General features: G+C 36.3%; 1 protein-coding gene across 1 annotated transcript; it reads left to right on the forward strand.

Annotated features, from left to right (window-relative positions):
- Positions 1–1,501: 1,501 nt before the first annotated feature.
- LOC104438791 (aspartic proteinase 39) lies at positions 1,502–7,900 on the forward strand. The gene is made up of 10 exons (XM_010051969.3): positions 1,502–2,099; positions 2,738–2,867; positions 2,967–3,217; positions 3,728–3,955; positions 4,867–5,029; positions 6,113–6,186; positions 6,306–6,402; positions 6,582–6,645; positions 7,149–7,220; positions 7,308–7,900. The coding sequence occupies exons 1-10, from the start codon at positions 1,831–1,833 to the stop codon at positions 7,475–7,477; spliced, it is 1,518 nt and encodes a 505-aa protein (XP_010050271.2). The 5' UTR covers positions 1,502–1,830; the 3' UTR covers positions 7,478–7,900.
- Positions 7,901–16,469: the final 8,569 nt, after the last annotated feature.

A 16,469-nucleotide genomic window follows, 5' to 3' on the forward strand; every position in this document is an offset into this window, starting at 1 on the left:
ATTTTCAAAATGCGGGAGAGCTCAAATTGGTATACCTATGCCACGTTATCCTAAACAAATTTTCATGTCAAGATCTCAAGTCGAAATTGAGGCAAAAGTAGGGATTTTAATGGATTTTCAATTGGAAATTAGCAAATTCTCGTAGATATACCAGATTAAGATTTTGGTAATTCGGGATTTTCCATGATGAAACGTTAATTTGGAATAAACGTCACATAGAGATATTGATATGAAAATTAGCTTGAGGATAAATAAAATATAGGTATACTAGTTTGGGATTTTTTTATAAGACAAAAGTTAATTTAGAAGTGAATGTGATATAGATGTATTGATTTGGGATTTTCGCTGATATTAAACACAAAAGAAAATTGGGAATATTCATTTCTCTTCTTCCTTCTTTTCTTAATTAATTTAATCATAAAATTACGTTAATCTAAGTAGGTACTCTACCGTTGCAAATTATTTAGTTTTTTTTTTTTGGGTATTTGTTCAATTGGACCTACTCTGTTCTGTCAAAGAACCGTGCGTGACTGGTTAAACGCACGCTAATTACTTTATGTATTTCTTGTTTGACTTTCCTTTTGACTCAATTTGGCGCTTCTCGAGGCTTCACGTTACCGACACACCCACTTTATTTTATGTCTGAATTTCCCTCTCATTTCCGCGAAAGCAGCCCTCGTGTGCTTTTATTTAGAGAACAGTAATGTTTAATTGAGTGGGGGTAAGTTAGTCCAAAGGACCTAGTACAGCTCAATAAGAAAAGTAAAACAAATTAATTTTGACATTTGGGTGATACGGTTACTCTTAATCTTAAATGATTTCGCCAATTATCCTCATGTAGTTCAAATTAAAAAAAGGAGCAGATAAATGAGAAATCATACAAGATGACTAAATTTCACCTTGTGAAAATGTAGAATCTATTCAAAATATATAACAATGGACACAGAAAATGGAAGATAATTATCACTAATCACATCCCCTTATACTTGTCATTAGCAAGAAAAATAAAATGACAATCGTCATGCTTCTCTTTTTAGATAGATGATGTGCTGGAATGGTTTACACGCGTCGAGATCCAACTAATGGATTCAAGGGAACGCAATTTAATTGCATGGGGTTGTCAAAGGATATGAGATACACAGTGTATGATCCAATCAAATCCAATGCAATCCAATCCTAAAAGGCTAAGATCTGACTTTAAAGCATCGTTGTCACGGTGGGTTACCGTGTCCAATTCTCGCTATTAAATCATGGATTTCCTTGTCAACTTCGTGCGTGTAGGAATACCGAGACATTCTACAAGAAACCATTTTGCGGCCAGCCTAACCAAGATAAAATATAATATAATAGAGTCAAATAAACACACAAATAAAAAAATAGAAAATAAATAAACAAATTCAAGTCCAACTCACTTCTCTCTTAAGTAAGGATAAGAAAAATACAGGGAACCGCAACACCACACTCTCTCTCTCTCTCTCTCTATAAATAAAGCCGTTCCTCATCACCATCATCGCCATCATCGTCAACTCAAAAGTCCCGAAATTCCCTTTCCTTCCCTAAAATATTCTCTGTATAATCCCCCGCGTCCCGTTTCCCATTTTTCTCTTTTTGCGTTAACGCCCTTTTCCTTAATCAACGTCTCTTCTGCTCCTGTAACTCCTCTCTCTCTCTCTACCCTCTCTCTATCTATCTCTCTCTCTCTCTCTCCAAATGCAGCAAAGGCAACACACGCTCGATCTCTGCTTCCTCTGAAAGGGGAAGGAGCTTCCCTCCCCGCGGGCTCCGAATTCCACGAACCCACCAAGCGGAAACCCGGAAAGAGTCGGAAAAATGCGAGCTTTAGCGGCTCCGGCGAAGTTCTTGATCTTCTTGGCCCTGGCTGCCCTGACACTGCCGGTGTCGGTGGTGGTGCAGTGCGGCGCCGCCCTCCCGCGGACCACCGTCCTGCCCCTGCAGCGGGCCTTCCCGCTCGGCCGACGGGTCGACCCGGACTGGCTCCGGGCCCGGGACCGGGTCAGGCACGCCCGAATCTTGCAGAGCGTGGCCGGTGGCGTCGTCGACTTCTCGGTCGAGGGCTCCTCTGATCCACTTCTCATCGGGTAACTTTCTTGTTTGTGCTGCTGTCCTTGTTTTTTCAGGCTCTCTGCTTTGTGTTCGTGCTCCAAGTGGAGAACAGTGGGGACCAGTGAAATTTGGCATCTTTAGTAATTGAGCATCTTTAGTAATTGGGCAGGTTGAATTTTTCTAGTGGGTTTCTCTTGGATGCTGAAGGGGTTGGGATTAAAGTGGTGTGAGATATCAAGATAACTGGGGGAGTTCTTTCATTTTTATGTTCTGTTGGAAGAAAAAAACAATTGGTTTCGTGGGGGAGAAAGATGAGACTTCTTTGAGAAGGAGCGCCTCTGCCACAGGGTCAATTCTTGGTGTCTTTGGTGATTCTCACTAGCTCAAATGTATGAGGGCTTCGAATTTTGAGATAGGGTCATGTTTATGCAGAATCTTTGCCAGGACATGAATGGACTTTGATATCCTCTCCTCCTAATCTTATTTGACTGTCAATTATGGAAAGTTGAGCTTCTCGAATCTCTGTATTTGGAATGGCGATATCGTGCTTGTTTTCTTGGTTCCATGAGTTTAAATGTTCTTGTGCAAAGTCTGGTGAATGCTGTTTATAGGTATACAAAGTTCAGAAATTGGGATTGACCATCTTCCTTGTGAATGTGGGCTTTATCGGCAGGCTTTATTTTACAAAGGTGAAACTAGGCTCTCCTCCAAAGGTTTTCAATGTGCAGATTGATACTGGAAGTGATGTATTGTGGGTTACCTGCAGTTCCTGCAGCGACTGCCCCCAAACTAGTGGACTTGGAGTAATTTATATATCCTCTTTTTCATTTTCCTTGGAATTTTGGCATCTGTAAAGACCAAAAGCAACATTCTGATGTTCTGACTCCGCTTGCATTGTACAGATCGGGCTCAGTTTCTTTGATTCGTCCAGTTCTTCCACGTCATATTTGATTTCCTGTTCAGATCCTGTGTGCACTTCTCAAATTCAAACTATGTCAAGTGAATGCCCTCCTCAAAGTAATCAGTGCAGTTACTCCTTCCAATATGGAGATGGGAGTGGGACGACCGGTCATTACGTATCTGATGTGCTGTATTTTGACATGGTTATGGGGGGGTCTTCGATTGCCAACTCTTCGGCTCCCATTGTTTTTGGGTGAGGTTACATGACTTTTATGGAATTCTATGTTCTGCACTTTGGATTCAAACATGATCATTGAATTTAATAAGATACAGGAACCTATAATGTATTGTTTTCTGGGAATTAAAACAGGTTATGGTTGTTTTATGTGACTTCGAGTTTGATGTCAGCAAACTACTATTTCTGGGACTGGCTAGGCAGGCTTATCCTGACAAATGATTTATTCAATCAATAGAATGATTTCCTTAAATGATCAAGCTAAAAAGTCATTTACTTTTACTGTCGTTTCCTTGGTTTCTGTGCTAACAAGGCAAACTCGTATGAGGTCCTTTCAGGTAAATGTACAAGGAATACTGCTAGATTTGTAACCATAATCTACAGGAAATTTATTGCCATTAGATTCTAATCCATAATAGCATGACTCAGGACAAAAGTGGACCTCTGATTATTCTCACTTCTGTGGGTAGTGCATCTTGTGGTTGTCGCTTGGGTCCTAACCACCTTTTCTGGTTTTATGAAAAATAGGTGTAGCACCTACCAGTCTGGTGACTTGACTAAATCAGACAAAGCGATCGATGGGATTTTCGGTTTCGGGGGAGGAGAGTTATCTGTTATATCGCAGTTGTCATCGAAAGGGATAACACCAAAAGTATTCTCTCATTGCTTGAGAGGGGATGGCAATGGAGGGGGCATCATGGTTCTTGGTGAGATTTTGGAGCCAAGCATCGTATACAGTCCACTTGTCCCTTCCCAGTATGTTTACTTAACACCATTACTCAATTTGAAGCAGCTCCCTTTGTTGTGACATTGTGTTTCTGTTAACTAAATAAGGCAAAGGATTAAAAGCTGGAGATATGTTTAGTATATATCTTTACTAAGACTACTCTTAATTGATGAATTGTCCTCCATATTGCTTATGTTTTATAGTCTTCTTGCCTGGTTTGTGATATTTGAGCCTAATGTGAAATTATGTGGCTTCTGATGTACTTGTGTGAAGGCCATCATGACTCTGTGATATCACAGAGAATTGTACACAGGATTGAGTAATATATCTCTAACCCATTATGCACGTTCTGCACGTTCCGCTATTATTGTTCTTTTATGATTTTTCACATTATAGAAGGTTCTCTATAAAGGCATGGTATGATCCTAAGCTTTTAGATCTGCTTCCATTTTCATATGGGTTACAATTGGCAAAAATGAAATAACTGGATGTTTGCAATTTGGAAGAAGAATGTAATTAAGATGCTAAGAAAGGTTTCTTACTGGTGAGAAGTTCTGCTCTGATTGCAAGGAATGGGTGGGTATGAATTCAAAGTGTCTTTATAGTGTCACCTGATCTTTACTTTGGCTCCAGCTATCACTTGACGAGTCTTAATTGTTGGCTAACTTAAAATAATTTCTGATGAAACTGTCTTGAGGGTTGAAGTGAAGTGTACAATATTGTTATCTTAAAATTGACTATTCAATTATTTCTCTTTTGCTTAGGAGATGTCTTGTTTGGTTATCTACAATTGCAAACCTCATGATTGCTTACCTATGGAACTCCTTCCTTGTTCTAATGTGCCTTTACTCATGCAAGATGGTGATTTCCAGCCTGTGAAGATTTGTTCATCTCTTTCAGCTGGAGTCTGAAATCTAACCGTGCAAATGTGCTATTTCAGGCCTCATTATAATTTGAATCTGCAGAGCATTGCCATCAATGGGCAGCCATTACCAATTGATGCGGCAGTGTTTGCAACGACAAACAACCGGGGAACTATTATTGATTCGGGAACTACGTTGACGTACCTTGTGGAAGACGCTTTTGATCCTTTTGTCAACGCTGTGAGTGCAGCTTTATGTTTATTTCAGTGAAAAGTAAATCATATATAATGTTGGCTGGTCAAAAGAATGTTGAGTTTCGATCATTAGAAGCTAGCACTGGCCTTTTCTTTTGCAAGGCATTAGTTTGAGGAGGCTTGATTTTTCATAGATGACATACTAGGGATTGGAAGTAGAGAATCAGAAAGCAAAAGGGAGTGCAAGTGTGGAAGAAAATTTTCTTGTGGTCTCGTTTGTGCTACTGTCTGAATGTGTTATAGTGTGTCAAGTTAATGTTGCCTTCATCCAAGTAATTCTCGAAACCTAAATGGATTGCAAAGATCCAATGTTATAGCACCATTTACCCATCTTCTTAATCCCATAGAAATCTTGGATTAGGAACTTGATGTGAACCGGTTTGTAAGGTCAGACTTGTTTAAAAGTGCTTTTCATCTGCGAAATGCTGTTGCTTTAGTACCTGTTTTTATTTAGGCCTTTAGTCTTTCATTTCCAGGTTCCCACCATCTAATTACTCTATTTTGTATGGGCTATCTTCTTAGTTGTTCACCAATTTTCTGTGCTGATTGTGCTTATCTTATTATTATTATTTTTTATTCAAGAAAAGTGTCCATAAAATGATTCCAATGGTGTCTTTATCCAAAATTAAGTGAAGTGGCGTACAATTAGCATAAGAGATAGATGAACGTTTCCTGGATTGGGCACTGACAACTGCTATTGGGGTTGTTAGATATCAGGGTAGAACTGCGCATGCATCGCAACTTAAGTTATATCAAGTACTAGTGGTTTGGGTGTGTTTGAACCTTAAGTACCACAACAAAGTTCTCCAAGATCCCACATTCATTGCTGCCATCCTAATCTTTGATCTTTGGGCTACCTATCTCCACTTTATCGGAGTCAATAGCTCCAACAATCCTGCTTTGTTTATAATGTCCTAAACATGACAATACTTTATTTCTGCAGTGACATTATCTGTAGATGACAGTGATTTCAACTTTGATTCATCTGCAAAAGTTCTGTTTGCAATATGTCTTTATTGGGTTAAAGCTCTATGCAATTTGAATTTTTCTTTTTCCTCTTTAAATGCAGATGACCGCCTTTGTTTCGCAAACTGTGACTCCCATAATCTCCAAAGGACGACAGTGTTTTCTAGTCTCTTCCAGGTTGGTTCTGTTTCTTTAGTTTTCAAACCTTTTTATCTTTAAGGCTGTATGCTATACATGGCACAAGTTTGATCCTATATCCATTGATAACAAATACGTTCCAAATCTCTCTCCTTCAGTTTATCTGCGACTTTTCCTCTGGTTAGTTTGAACTTTTTGGGTGGTGCAACTATGTTGCTGAAGCCTGAAGAGTATCTTATACATGTCGGTTTCACTGTAAGTTCTCATTCTTGCCCTTTATGTAAGTCTCTCGCACTTTGTGGAATTTCATTAAGATATGAGAAATCAATAGGGGAGATCTTGAGTTTCTGGCCAATAGGAGCTTGGGAGTTTCTGGCCAATAGGGATAATTATGACTCGCCTCCGATGGCTTATATTGATACTTTATATCACAGGAAGGAGCTGCTCTATGGTGCATCGGTTTTGAGAAAGCACAGGAAGGGGTCTCGATTTTAGGAGGTGACGATTTGATAACTTCTTCTAAATGCGAATATGGTGTCTTGCATCTGCATTTTCTGGATCCCGTACTTATATTGTAATTACATGGAACAACAGTCATTTCTCTTCTTCCTTTCTGTATTTCTAATGAAAATAATGAAGTTCGTCAGAAAATCGTGGCTGAACTTTTTCCCACGGGAATGCTTTCCTCCCCTCGACTTCTTCATGCCCTTTCTAGGTGTTGATGGCCTGATAAAAGCATGACACCTAGTTTTAATTCATTGGTATTTCACGCTCGGTAATATGTACAGTATTTTATAGATAAAAAATATAATATTTATATAGGATCTTATGTCAATTAAGCATCTATTTCATCCAGTTGGGAAATTATGGTCTTGCAAACTAATGCTCTATCGGCTGGTCAATTGAATTTGCATCATTAATAGTACTTGAAGTATTTGGGTATTACAATACCTAAAAACCTTTCTAATATAGACTGAATATTTGTTCTGTTCACAATGCAGATCTTGTCCTGAAAGATAAGATCTTTGTGTATGATTTGGCTCGTCAACGGATTGGATGGGCTCCCTATGATTGTAAGTTCTTCAATGCTTATTCAAATTATTTTATAAAAAAGCGCACTCTTCTTGAATTTCTGTTCCATACCAAACATCTTGTCCCAGGTTCGATGTCTGTAAATGTCTCTGTAACATCTGGCAAGGACGAGTTCATCAATGCGGGGCAGCTGAGCACGAGCAGCTCCTCGAGAGACATGCTTGTTGAACTTTTGCCGATAGGATTGATAATACTTATAATGCACGTCGCGCGAGCCATGGGGTTCCCATTTTTGTGAGACTTGCTCAGTCTTTCTTTATTCGATTCTTTCAAATGTGTATTAGCCCCACCAATCTTTTATTTAACGTCTCGGCGGGGCCCCGTGCTATTATTTGGGGCTGCAAGGATAGCTTGTAGCATTATAAATAGTTCCCTCGGGTTCTAAGGCGCGCAGAGAAAAAGGGGGGGTTGTATGTGGCTTGTCCTGCTTCGAAAGATATTCGGCTTTCCATGTAAAGAGTCTTCCTGGAGCATCTCTAGAATTGTAAATGACCCATTGTACCATGATTCTGCGCTGGGGGAGGAAGGAGATGACTATTGTAACTCCAGAGTTGGCTTGGCAAATTTGAATGAATGGAATTCGTTACACGCGCCTTAATCTGTATTCGTGTTCTGTTCTTGATTCTATCAATCTTAATGTGGAATTAACAGATTCGGTCCATTCAGTTTGGTTCGATTTCTCTTGCAATCTACATATCGTTGCTATACTACCTTTTTATTCCAACAGCTAATTCAACTTTTCCCCAATACAAGAATGCATTCCCTTCGACACGGCAGAGCCTTGATGTAGCTTGGATGGTGTACTCTTTTTTCTTTAGATTGTATTTGCCGGTTACAGCGGTATTCTCTGCTGATTCTCCTATCTGAAACTCTTTACCTGTATTGTCATCTGCTCGTCATGCGATGCCCTGGAAAGGATTTTACCGGCAAATGTTGGGGTAAAGATTCTCTGCTTGGCCCGGTGCTCTCCCTCGTACCTCGATGAGTCAATAATTAGTTATACAAATCTCACTTTCACGAATCAACAGCTGAGATCGGAAGTACCGACGGATTACTGTGCAGGTTAAAGAATTCACATTATGTTCGAAAGTTGGCTTGGAGGTCGGGATGCTTGTTTGTACGAGCTGAGTACATTGTTAGATTATCTTTAGCACATGTGGCGTTGGTATAATTTATATGGTGTGGAGTAGGTGCTATGTCAACAACATAAGTGATTTTTTGAGAGAGAGAGAGAGTCATCACGATTAGGACTTAGGAGTGATTTGTTGAGTGATTCAGAGTGATTCATAAATGAACTCCTACCTCTAAATAGCAAATGGTTACCCCACATGGTCACTTAAATATATGATAGTTAAAATCTAAGTTGACCGAATGTCAGCTCCAAAGCTTGTTATGTATTACTTTACTTTGTGTCTATGTCCTTTACATGGAAGGTGCAAGCCTATACAATGATAACTATTGATATATCTAAAATTATTGGTATTAGAGAGTCATCGCGATTAGGAGTGATTTGTTGAGTGATTCATAAATGAACTCCTACCTCCAAATAGCAAATGGTTACCCCCACGTGGTTACTTAAACATATAATAGTTAGAATCTAAGTTGACCGAATGGTGGTTCCAATGCTTGCTATGTGTTACTTCACTTTGTGTCTATGTCTATTACACGGAAGGTGCAAGCCTATACAATGATAACTATTGATACATCTAAAATTATTAGCATCCATACGTGATTAGTAACTTTTTAATTAAAGCAAGTAACTTTGAATATATTCGGCAATGTTTACCTGATTATTTTCTTCTTTTTGGTGATTGACTAACGACAATCTGTTTTATGAGTCACGAGTTTTATCCCTTTTTTAAGCTCATGACGATGGGTGAATATTGCCAAGACGCCGATCCATATGTTCAGGTCCATTTTAATCATCAGTCGACCAGCCGCGGGCAGCTGCAACAATTGAGGTTGTGGGTCTCGAGGACCTCTCCGGCGGCTTCAGGGGAGGAGATTACGATGGTAGGGCCGTCGAGGCAGATGAGCATGACGGGGCAATACCGTCTGGAGTGTTTTCACAGAGAGTGGCGAGGCAGGTGGCGTAGAAATTGCCTATGATGGGGGGTGATGGAGTCCCTGGAGGGAGGTTCTTCTTTTCGTTATTGAAGTTTTTCACCGACTGGAGGAGGAGGAGAGGAAGGGAAAGAGCAAGCCACGTGAAAAGGATGTGAAGAGCCATTGCCGAAATGGTCATGTGCAGGGAGATTACTTAAAAATGTTGGGTTGGTTTGGCGCGGTTTAGTCGTGTTAGATACGAAATGGATGCCGAAGAATCAACTCGTCAAATTTATTACAAAGGCTTTTCTGATTTGGTTGTAGTGATGATTTTTCTCTGATTATCCACAAAGACAAGCGGTGGAGGTTTTTCTCTGATTATACGTGGACGAATTAGGTTTTGTACTTGATCAAACAAGGGGCATGGGGTAATTGCCGGGACAAAAGGGCTGGGACGCGATCGCTGGTCCAGGCGGGCTTGTAGGATGACATATTTGGTATGAGCGGACCAAACCGCACATCAAATAGAGGAGTATCGCCTGGTAGTGCTTTATCATGGGAAAGAGAATGTTAGTGGTTTATAAATAGACACCCACTACCAAATTGTCTGTGCCTCGAGTCTGAAGTGGAAGAGAGCATCTTTGAATAGTATTAAGTCCGTGATCGTTTTCAAAAGTACAGCAGAATGCAAATCTTCGGGAGGGATGGAGTGGGGTCTTAGATCGATCCTGATCAAATACTTTCATGGTGCTCACGAGATACTAAAGTAGTATAATTTGAGTTTGTAATTGAAACCAAATTTTTTGAAATTACAATGGTTTTCTTCTTTACATAGAATGAAATATATGATATATATACATCTAGTTGTTCCCTACCTTTTTACGTAATAGCAATATATAAGTAACAATATTATATAGTGTCACTGGTTTGCCTATGGCTGAAAAAAAGAAGAAAAATTCATACCTTACACATCCGAATTGGCAATCATAATATTACTTTGCTACGTATTAGAGCATACACACGTGCGTGTAGCGCATGAAAAGAAAGTGGTTATTTTGGGAGAGACTTAGGGTTGCATGATAGTCATTCTATTTTAAGGCATAACTACTTTTCCGTTCCTAAAAATATGTTTGAAATAGAAATGAGATAAAAACCCTTTGCATTGCTTGCCTTAGCTATTAGTCGGCCGCCCACCTCCTATTGTCGACCTCCTCCACTAGTCACCCACCATCGCCATTTGAGAGGGAGCATTGCCTGTTGGTCATCGGTTGCTGAGAGAAATTTTAAATCGTTATCAAACGAATTTTATTCTTGAAATAGAAATTTTGCTAGTTGCTGGCAGTCGCCCATCGCTACTCGCCGCTTGTCGTCCAAGAGGGAGCATTGTAGGTCGTTGATTGTTTGGATATATTTCAGTGTCATTATCAAATGAATTTCTATATTGAGAATATAGATTTTATGTTGTATCAAATACATATTTTTGCATCACTGCCTTGGTGGTCACGATGGTTTGGGCTCTCTTCCCCTTACGAAAGGAAGGAGTTTGAATCCTTCACGGTTGCTTGGGGTCTTAAGTGTGACGTCGGGGTGGTGGATCCTCCGCTAGCATCACTCCAAGGTTTACTCACCGCTGCCGGCTGTACGGGGTTCCCTGGGTATAAAAAAAAAAATACATATTTTTGCTTAGAATTCATTCCGGGAATAGAAATAGAAAAATGTGTTTCTTGAACAAAAATTAATTTCTTTTAGAATAGTTATCACTCGTGGCTTTAGATAGTGCAAATTAATTATTTGTACCATATTTTCATAGTCTCTTATATATAAGGAAAATTATAACAAATTATAATTTGGTATAGAATGATATTTCACAAGATCATTTTTTTTTCTACTTTTTCTTGGCAAAATTGTTAAGCTCTCATTGAAATTAGGCGCATCTATTATATAGAGGTATCTCTTACTATAATCTTTAACTCTATATAGATGTGCATCTAGAAAAATACTGCCAATTAAGAAATCATGACTCATCTTCTTTTTTTTCATTTTGATTTTATGTTTTCCTTTGAGATTTTATTTTATTTTATTTGGCACTCTTATATCTATTTTTTTTATTGTTAATTTTTATATCTATTTTACAAGTCACTGTGTACGAAGGTTGCGAAACCTTGCTTCTTTCTAGGATCCTAGTCTCCCAATGTATTAAGTATATTGAAAGTTTTCCTTAAAGAGCATAAAATGATGACATATTACCATTACTTAAAGCCATGAACAGCTCACAGCAGGTAAGTTGGGAAGTTCAGCCTATAATCAGCAAGTGTAAGGAAAAATTGCAGGCCTTCACAAAAGTTCAAATAGCCCATTGTTCAAGACAGGCCAATTTTGTGGCGATAGACGGTGAAAGCCCACCTAACAATTGTTTATCTATGAATTGGGTTTCATCCCCTCCTCAAACTTTGTTAGATCTACTATGTAATGACGCCCATGTATTGGGACTCTCATTTTCAAGTACTTAATGAAGTGTTTCCGTTATTGTCCAAAAAAAAAAAAAAAGGAGGTAATAGCCTTGGGAAGATGGTTTCAAGTGTTAAATCGATTAAAATCTTATTTCTCGAGAAGCATGAAGTCTTAAAAGTCAATTTTCACATTGGTGTAACCACTTGAGGATAGATGACACGGAAGTAATTCGTGTGAACCCCTTAATCCTAATATGGACGGTGTTCTTCTGACTTAATTGCAAACTTATTTGGTGTGTGAAAACGAAAGTGATCTAACTTGTTTAGGTTTGGAGAAAACTTGTAATAGGACCAAACCACACAAGGGTTTCCCGTGGTTACTCAAACCCCTAAGTGAGCTTTCTTAAAATTAAATCTTTCAAGTTGAAATTAAATATAATTATCAAACAGAATTAATCTAATTGAATGCCGAATGTTTTGGCACTTAATGAAATTGACAAGTAACTCATTCACTTAATCTATTAAGTGGGGTTTCGATTAATTATAGTCAGTTAAGTCAAAACTTATTAGTTTTGCCAAGTACACTTAATTTCATTAAGTGTCAAGCAGTTTCAATTAATCATGTTCAACATCTAAAACCTTATCTAAATTGGAATGACAATTCTCGACATTATATGAGAATATGGTACAAATTCACTGAAAGAAAACACAAACTCGACAAAAGTGCAATTCAATTTGAATTAGATAAGTGATTCATACATCATTTTAATTTTTATGTATTTCTTTTCATTTGAAAATGCATTTTAACAGTCACGTTCAAGTTCTCGGTGTCGACCGAACCGACATGAATAGAACGCCGCGACACGATCATCGCGGTCGTCATAATACCCACAAAAAAAAAAAAAGAGAGAGAGAAAATGGAGATACAAATAAATAATTACTCAAAAAAAAAAAAAAAAAGAAAAAGAAAGGCATAACAAAAAGCGTCACTTCCAGCGGGATGCGAATCTACCGCACGAAAAATCAAATAAAGCTTCTCTTCTTCTGCACGTGTGATTCGCGGGCCCCACGACCCGACCGATGCTTCCCTGTCACGTGGTCAAACGTCACCTGTTCATTCTAATTTGGCAGTGGGGTCTCTTTCTCTCTCTCTCCCTCTCTCTCTGTCGCTCTAATTACTATAATTACGGAAATTTCGAATCTAATTCCAATAATTTGGCTAGTAAATAATTAATTTTTGTGGTCATATTGTAAGACTGTTCAGCATAATCGAAAAATTATATGCATTGTAATATAATTACCAGTCTATTCATCAACTTAAATATTTATTGATTGATTAATTACTAATTACTCAATGGCTAATTATAGCAACGGAACTTCAGTATGTAGTCATATACTTTATTAAAAAAGAGCCTGAACTCTTTTTTTAAATTTTTTATTTTACGATATCTTATTATTATGCTTTTGATATTAAAATGTTGAACGTAATAGAGTAACGGGTGTTACATTACAGCTTTAATTATTCATACAAAGTAAATTGCCATAAATTGCCGTGAATAGTATTAATTATTTTATGCATAAATCGGATAAAGCATGCACTTCAATTTGCCAGTGGTTTAAGAGCACTTAAGAGTTTCTCCTAGTTAATTTTGAGCTTCTAATTTTTTATTTATTATAATCTATGATTACAACATTATCGAGATATTATTGTGTAGTTGATTTATTGCGCAATCGATTAACAATAACTCTCTCGAGTTTTGTAATTTCTTCATAAAACAATACATTAACCTATTCACAAAACGGAAGACACTTTTATATGTAACAATAATAATGTACGGTATTTCATTTAATCTATTTGGTAGGCATATGTAAAATACTGAAATCGAAAGAAAAAAAATATTGAGTCTCTACTCAAACTTGCATTTTGTTTTGCTATGGTCATTATTAACCTTTAAATTAATTAATTTCATTAGCATTTGCCATGAATATGACTTGGGTGGTAATAGAAGTGCAATTTCTACTTAGAACTTACCACATTAATAAATTCAACATATCCTTTTGCTCCAAGTTTAATTGAATAGTGTCTATACATACATACATATATATATATATATATATATATATATATATATATATATATATATATATATCTCCCCAAAAAGGCAAAACTGCCAACATTCACCTGGGACTTACCAGATTAAAATATTCAATTAGGAAAACGCTATACAATATTGTAAAAGGAAAATTGTAAAACTAATGAACTAATTTAAGAAAAATTTCTCTGATCTGGCTTTAAATAAGAACATATGCTTATCTGTCACCCGTTCAAAGAGACTTGTAATAAAAAAATAAATTAGGAAGACATTGTACTTTGCTTCCTGAAGTCACACTAATTACACATGCCAATTAAAAAATTAACTAGCTTTTGTTTTTTTTTTTTTTTTAACAAGTAAAAGGATGAAAAGAAGCGATGCTAAAGCACCCCCTCTAAGCATTACCATAAAAGTTTCACAACCTTTGTGGAATGTTCGAGGTAGCTAAATCCATCAATGTAGCCCCACCAAAATGTTAATAGTCGGGATCTCTCCAAACATGAGGTATAACGAGATTTGATAATGCAACATTAGTTGTTTAGAGATTTACTCATAAAGTGAAATCGAATTTGCAATTTCATAAAAGATTGGTGATCTATTTACTGTTAAGCCGATCATCTCAATGATGAAAAGGTTAAGTAGCTTAACGATTGAACGAAATGCAAGTTCAAGCCTTAAGGACACTTTTCAACATATTCCAAAATAAATTTTCTTTAAGAGATTACGCTGAATAATACTCATTAATTGCCAGATTGCTTCATTAAAGATGAAGATTTGCTGACCAGAGATTGGGAAGGTTGTGTCTCGATTTGCTTTGTTTAATTGAGGTGATTTCAATTAATACAAAGATTTTTTGGTTGTCTATATCAACATTGGTTCAAAGCAGTCACGCGTTATGTGTAATGAAAAAGAATAAAACACAATTTTAGATGTTTGTAATAAGTATGTAAGGGTGCTTTATTTTGCAAAAAAGTGATCGATTTGAAAAATATTTTCATAAAATGATTAATTGTAATGTTTACAAAAATAAATAAACGATTTTTTTTTCATAATCCATGAAAATATTTAGATATAAATTATTGTTGATAATGAAAGTATTTTTCATTAACTAAATTTTTTAAGCGATAGAAACAATCATTTTTGTGAAAATATTTTTAAATTATTTATTTTCCGCAAAACAAATGAAACCAAATACTTGAACGATTTGATCTAACTTTGAAAATATGACTTAAATTGTTGTAGAATTTTAACGTACTTATTTTTGAAATGTCTGAGGAGTTTTAAGGGATTACTACATAAGAATCTCAAGTACTAATGAACAGGAATGTTTTCCACGATTCATTTTTTCTTTTTATCTATTTGATAGCAGTGAATGAAAAAAGAGTTATGTCTTGACAATTTATATGGGCTATCATGGAATTTTTTTAAAAAGAATTTTTAGGCTGAAAAGTGTTCCGACCATGTTATAAGAACGGTATCTTGTTAATCGCTCGTTTTATATGTAATGTATTTTCTTAAAATGAGTAATTTAATGTAGATGATTTGCCTTTTCTTGTACTTTATAAATCACTTATTGGAAATAAGGACGAAGAAGTAAATTTCATAAATATTTAAGGAGAAATTACATCTTATCTCTACACAAGATATGCATGTGATAAAGTTTAATTGGACAGATGGTCGTAATAAAATGCAAGTTCGAGAAGCAAAACATCTATTTTTAAGTATGAGTTAATATGCATGACCTCCAAAATTCAAGGAGATAAGAATGAATTTTCCAACAAAAAATGTGATTGTGGTCATAAATACTAAAAATGGTCAGATCCTTCATTTAAGAAGTAGGCAATATTTAAGCATTCATGGCACTTATTTTGAATAGAAAAGGAATTTGTCTTGCTGTAAAACTATGATAGTTTGATCTTGAAATGCAATAGGAATTTAATAAATCACATTGTAACAATCTCAAGTAATTTTAAAGTAAATTCCTTTATTTATTTATTAATAAACCGTGGCCTTGTTGATTGTTTAGTAGGGAATAATGTAAAAGGAGACTTATCAATATCATATCAATGATTGTTTATTGCATATTTTAGGTATATTAGTATAGTTTACGATTTAAAGAAATTGATTAGAGAATGATGGAAGGAAAAAAGAAATAAAAGATAATAAAAATGAGCAAATAAATATAAAGTAGGCAATAGTGCTGTGAGAGTTTCTTACTACCTCTATTTGTGCAACTTTTATATTCATTTACACCGATACGTTGTTTATACCAAATAATGAATATAATATGAAATAAATATATTCAATTTTATTATTGTGATTTACTAAATTAGATATAATATAACAAAATTTCTTAAATTTCTTATCATATCATATCATATTATATATTATTCAGTTTTATCTTATCTAGAAATTTAGATGACTAGATGTAACCTATCCTTTCACTAACCCAAATGAGGGGGGAAAAAGCCAAAAGAAGAACAAAATCAGGGTAAACTCCAAATAAGCCAACTGTTTATATAGTACCTCTTCGAGAGGGAAATAGAATAAAAACGAAATCCACAATATCCTTAAAAAGTCCATAATTCCCAAAAAAGACCCATCTTCCTTTTTCTCTCCTTTTTTTTTTTTGCAGTTTTCG

The sequence above is a fragment of the Eucalyptus grandis genome, chromosome 1, assembly GCF_016545825.1.
Source record: "Eucalyptus grandis isolate ANBG69807.140 chromosome 1, ASM1654582v1, whole genome shotgun sequence".
Taxonomy (NCBI): Eukaryota; Viridiplantae; Streptophyta; class Magnoliopsida; order Myrtales; family Myrtaceae; genus Eucalyptus; species Eucalyptus grandis.

Excerpts from the sequence above, each read along its gene's own strand:
- LOC104438791 (XM_010051969.3), top strand. The coding sequence starts at position 1,831 with ATGCGAGCTTTAGCGGCTCCGGCGAAGTTCTTGATCTTCTTGGCCCTG. Across the intron at positions 3,218-3,727 it reads TCGGCTCCCATTGTTTTTGG|GTGTAGCACCTACCAGTCTG; the intron begins GTGAGGTTACAT and ends TATGAAAAATAG. Across the intron at positions 3,956-4,866 it reads AGTCCACTTGTCCCTTCCCA|GCCTCATTATAATTTGAATC; the intron begins GTATGTTTACTT and ends GTGCTATTTCAG.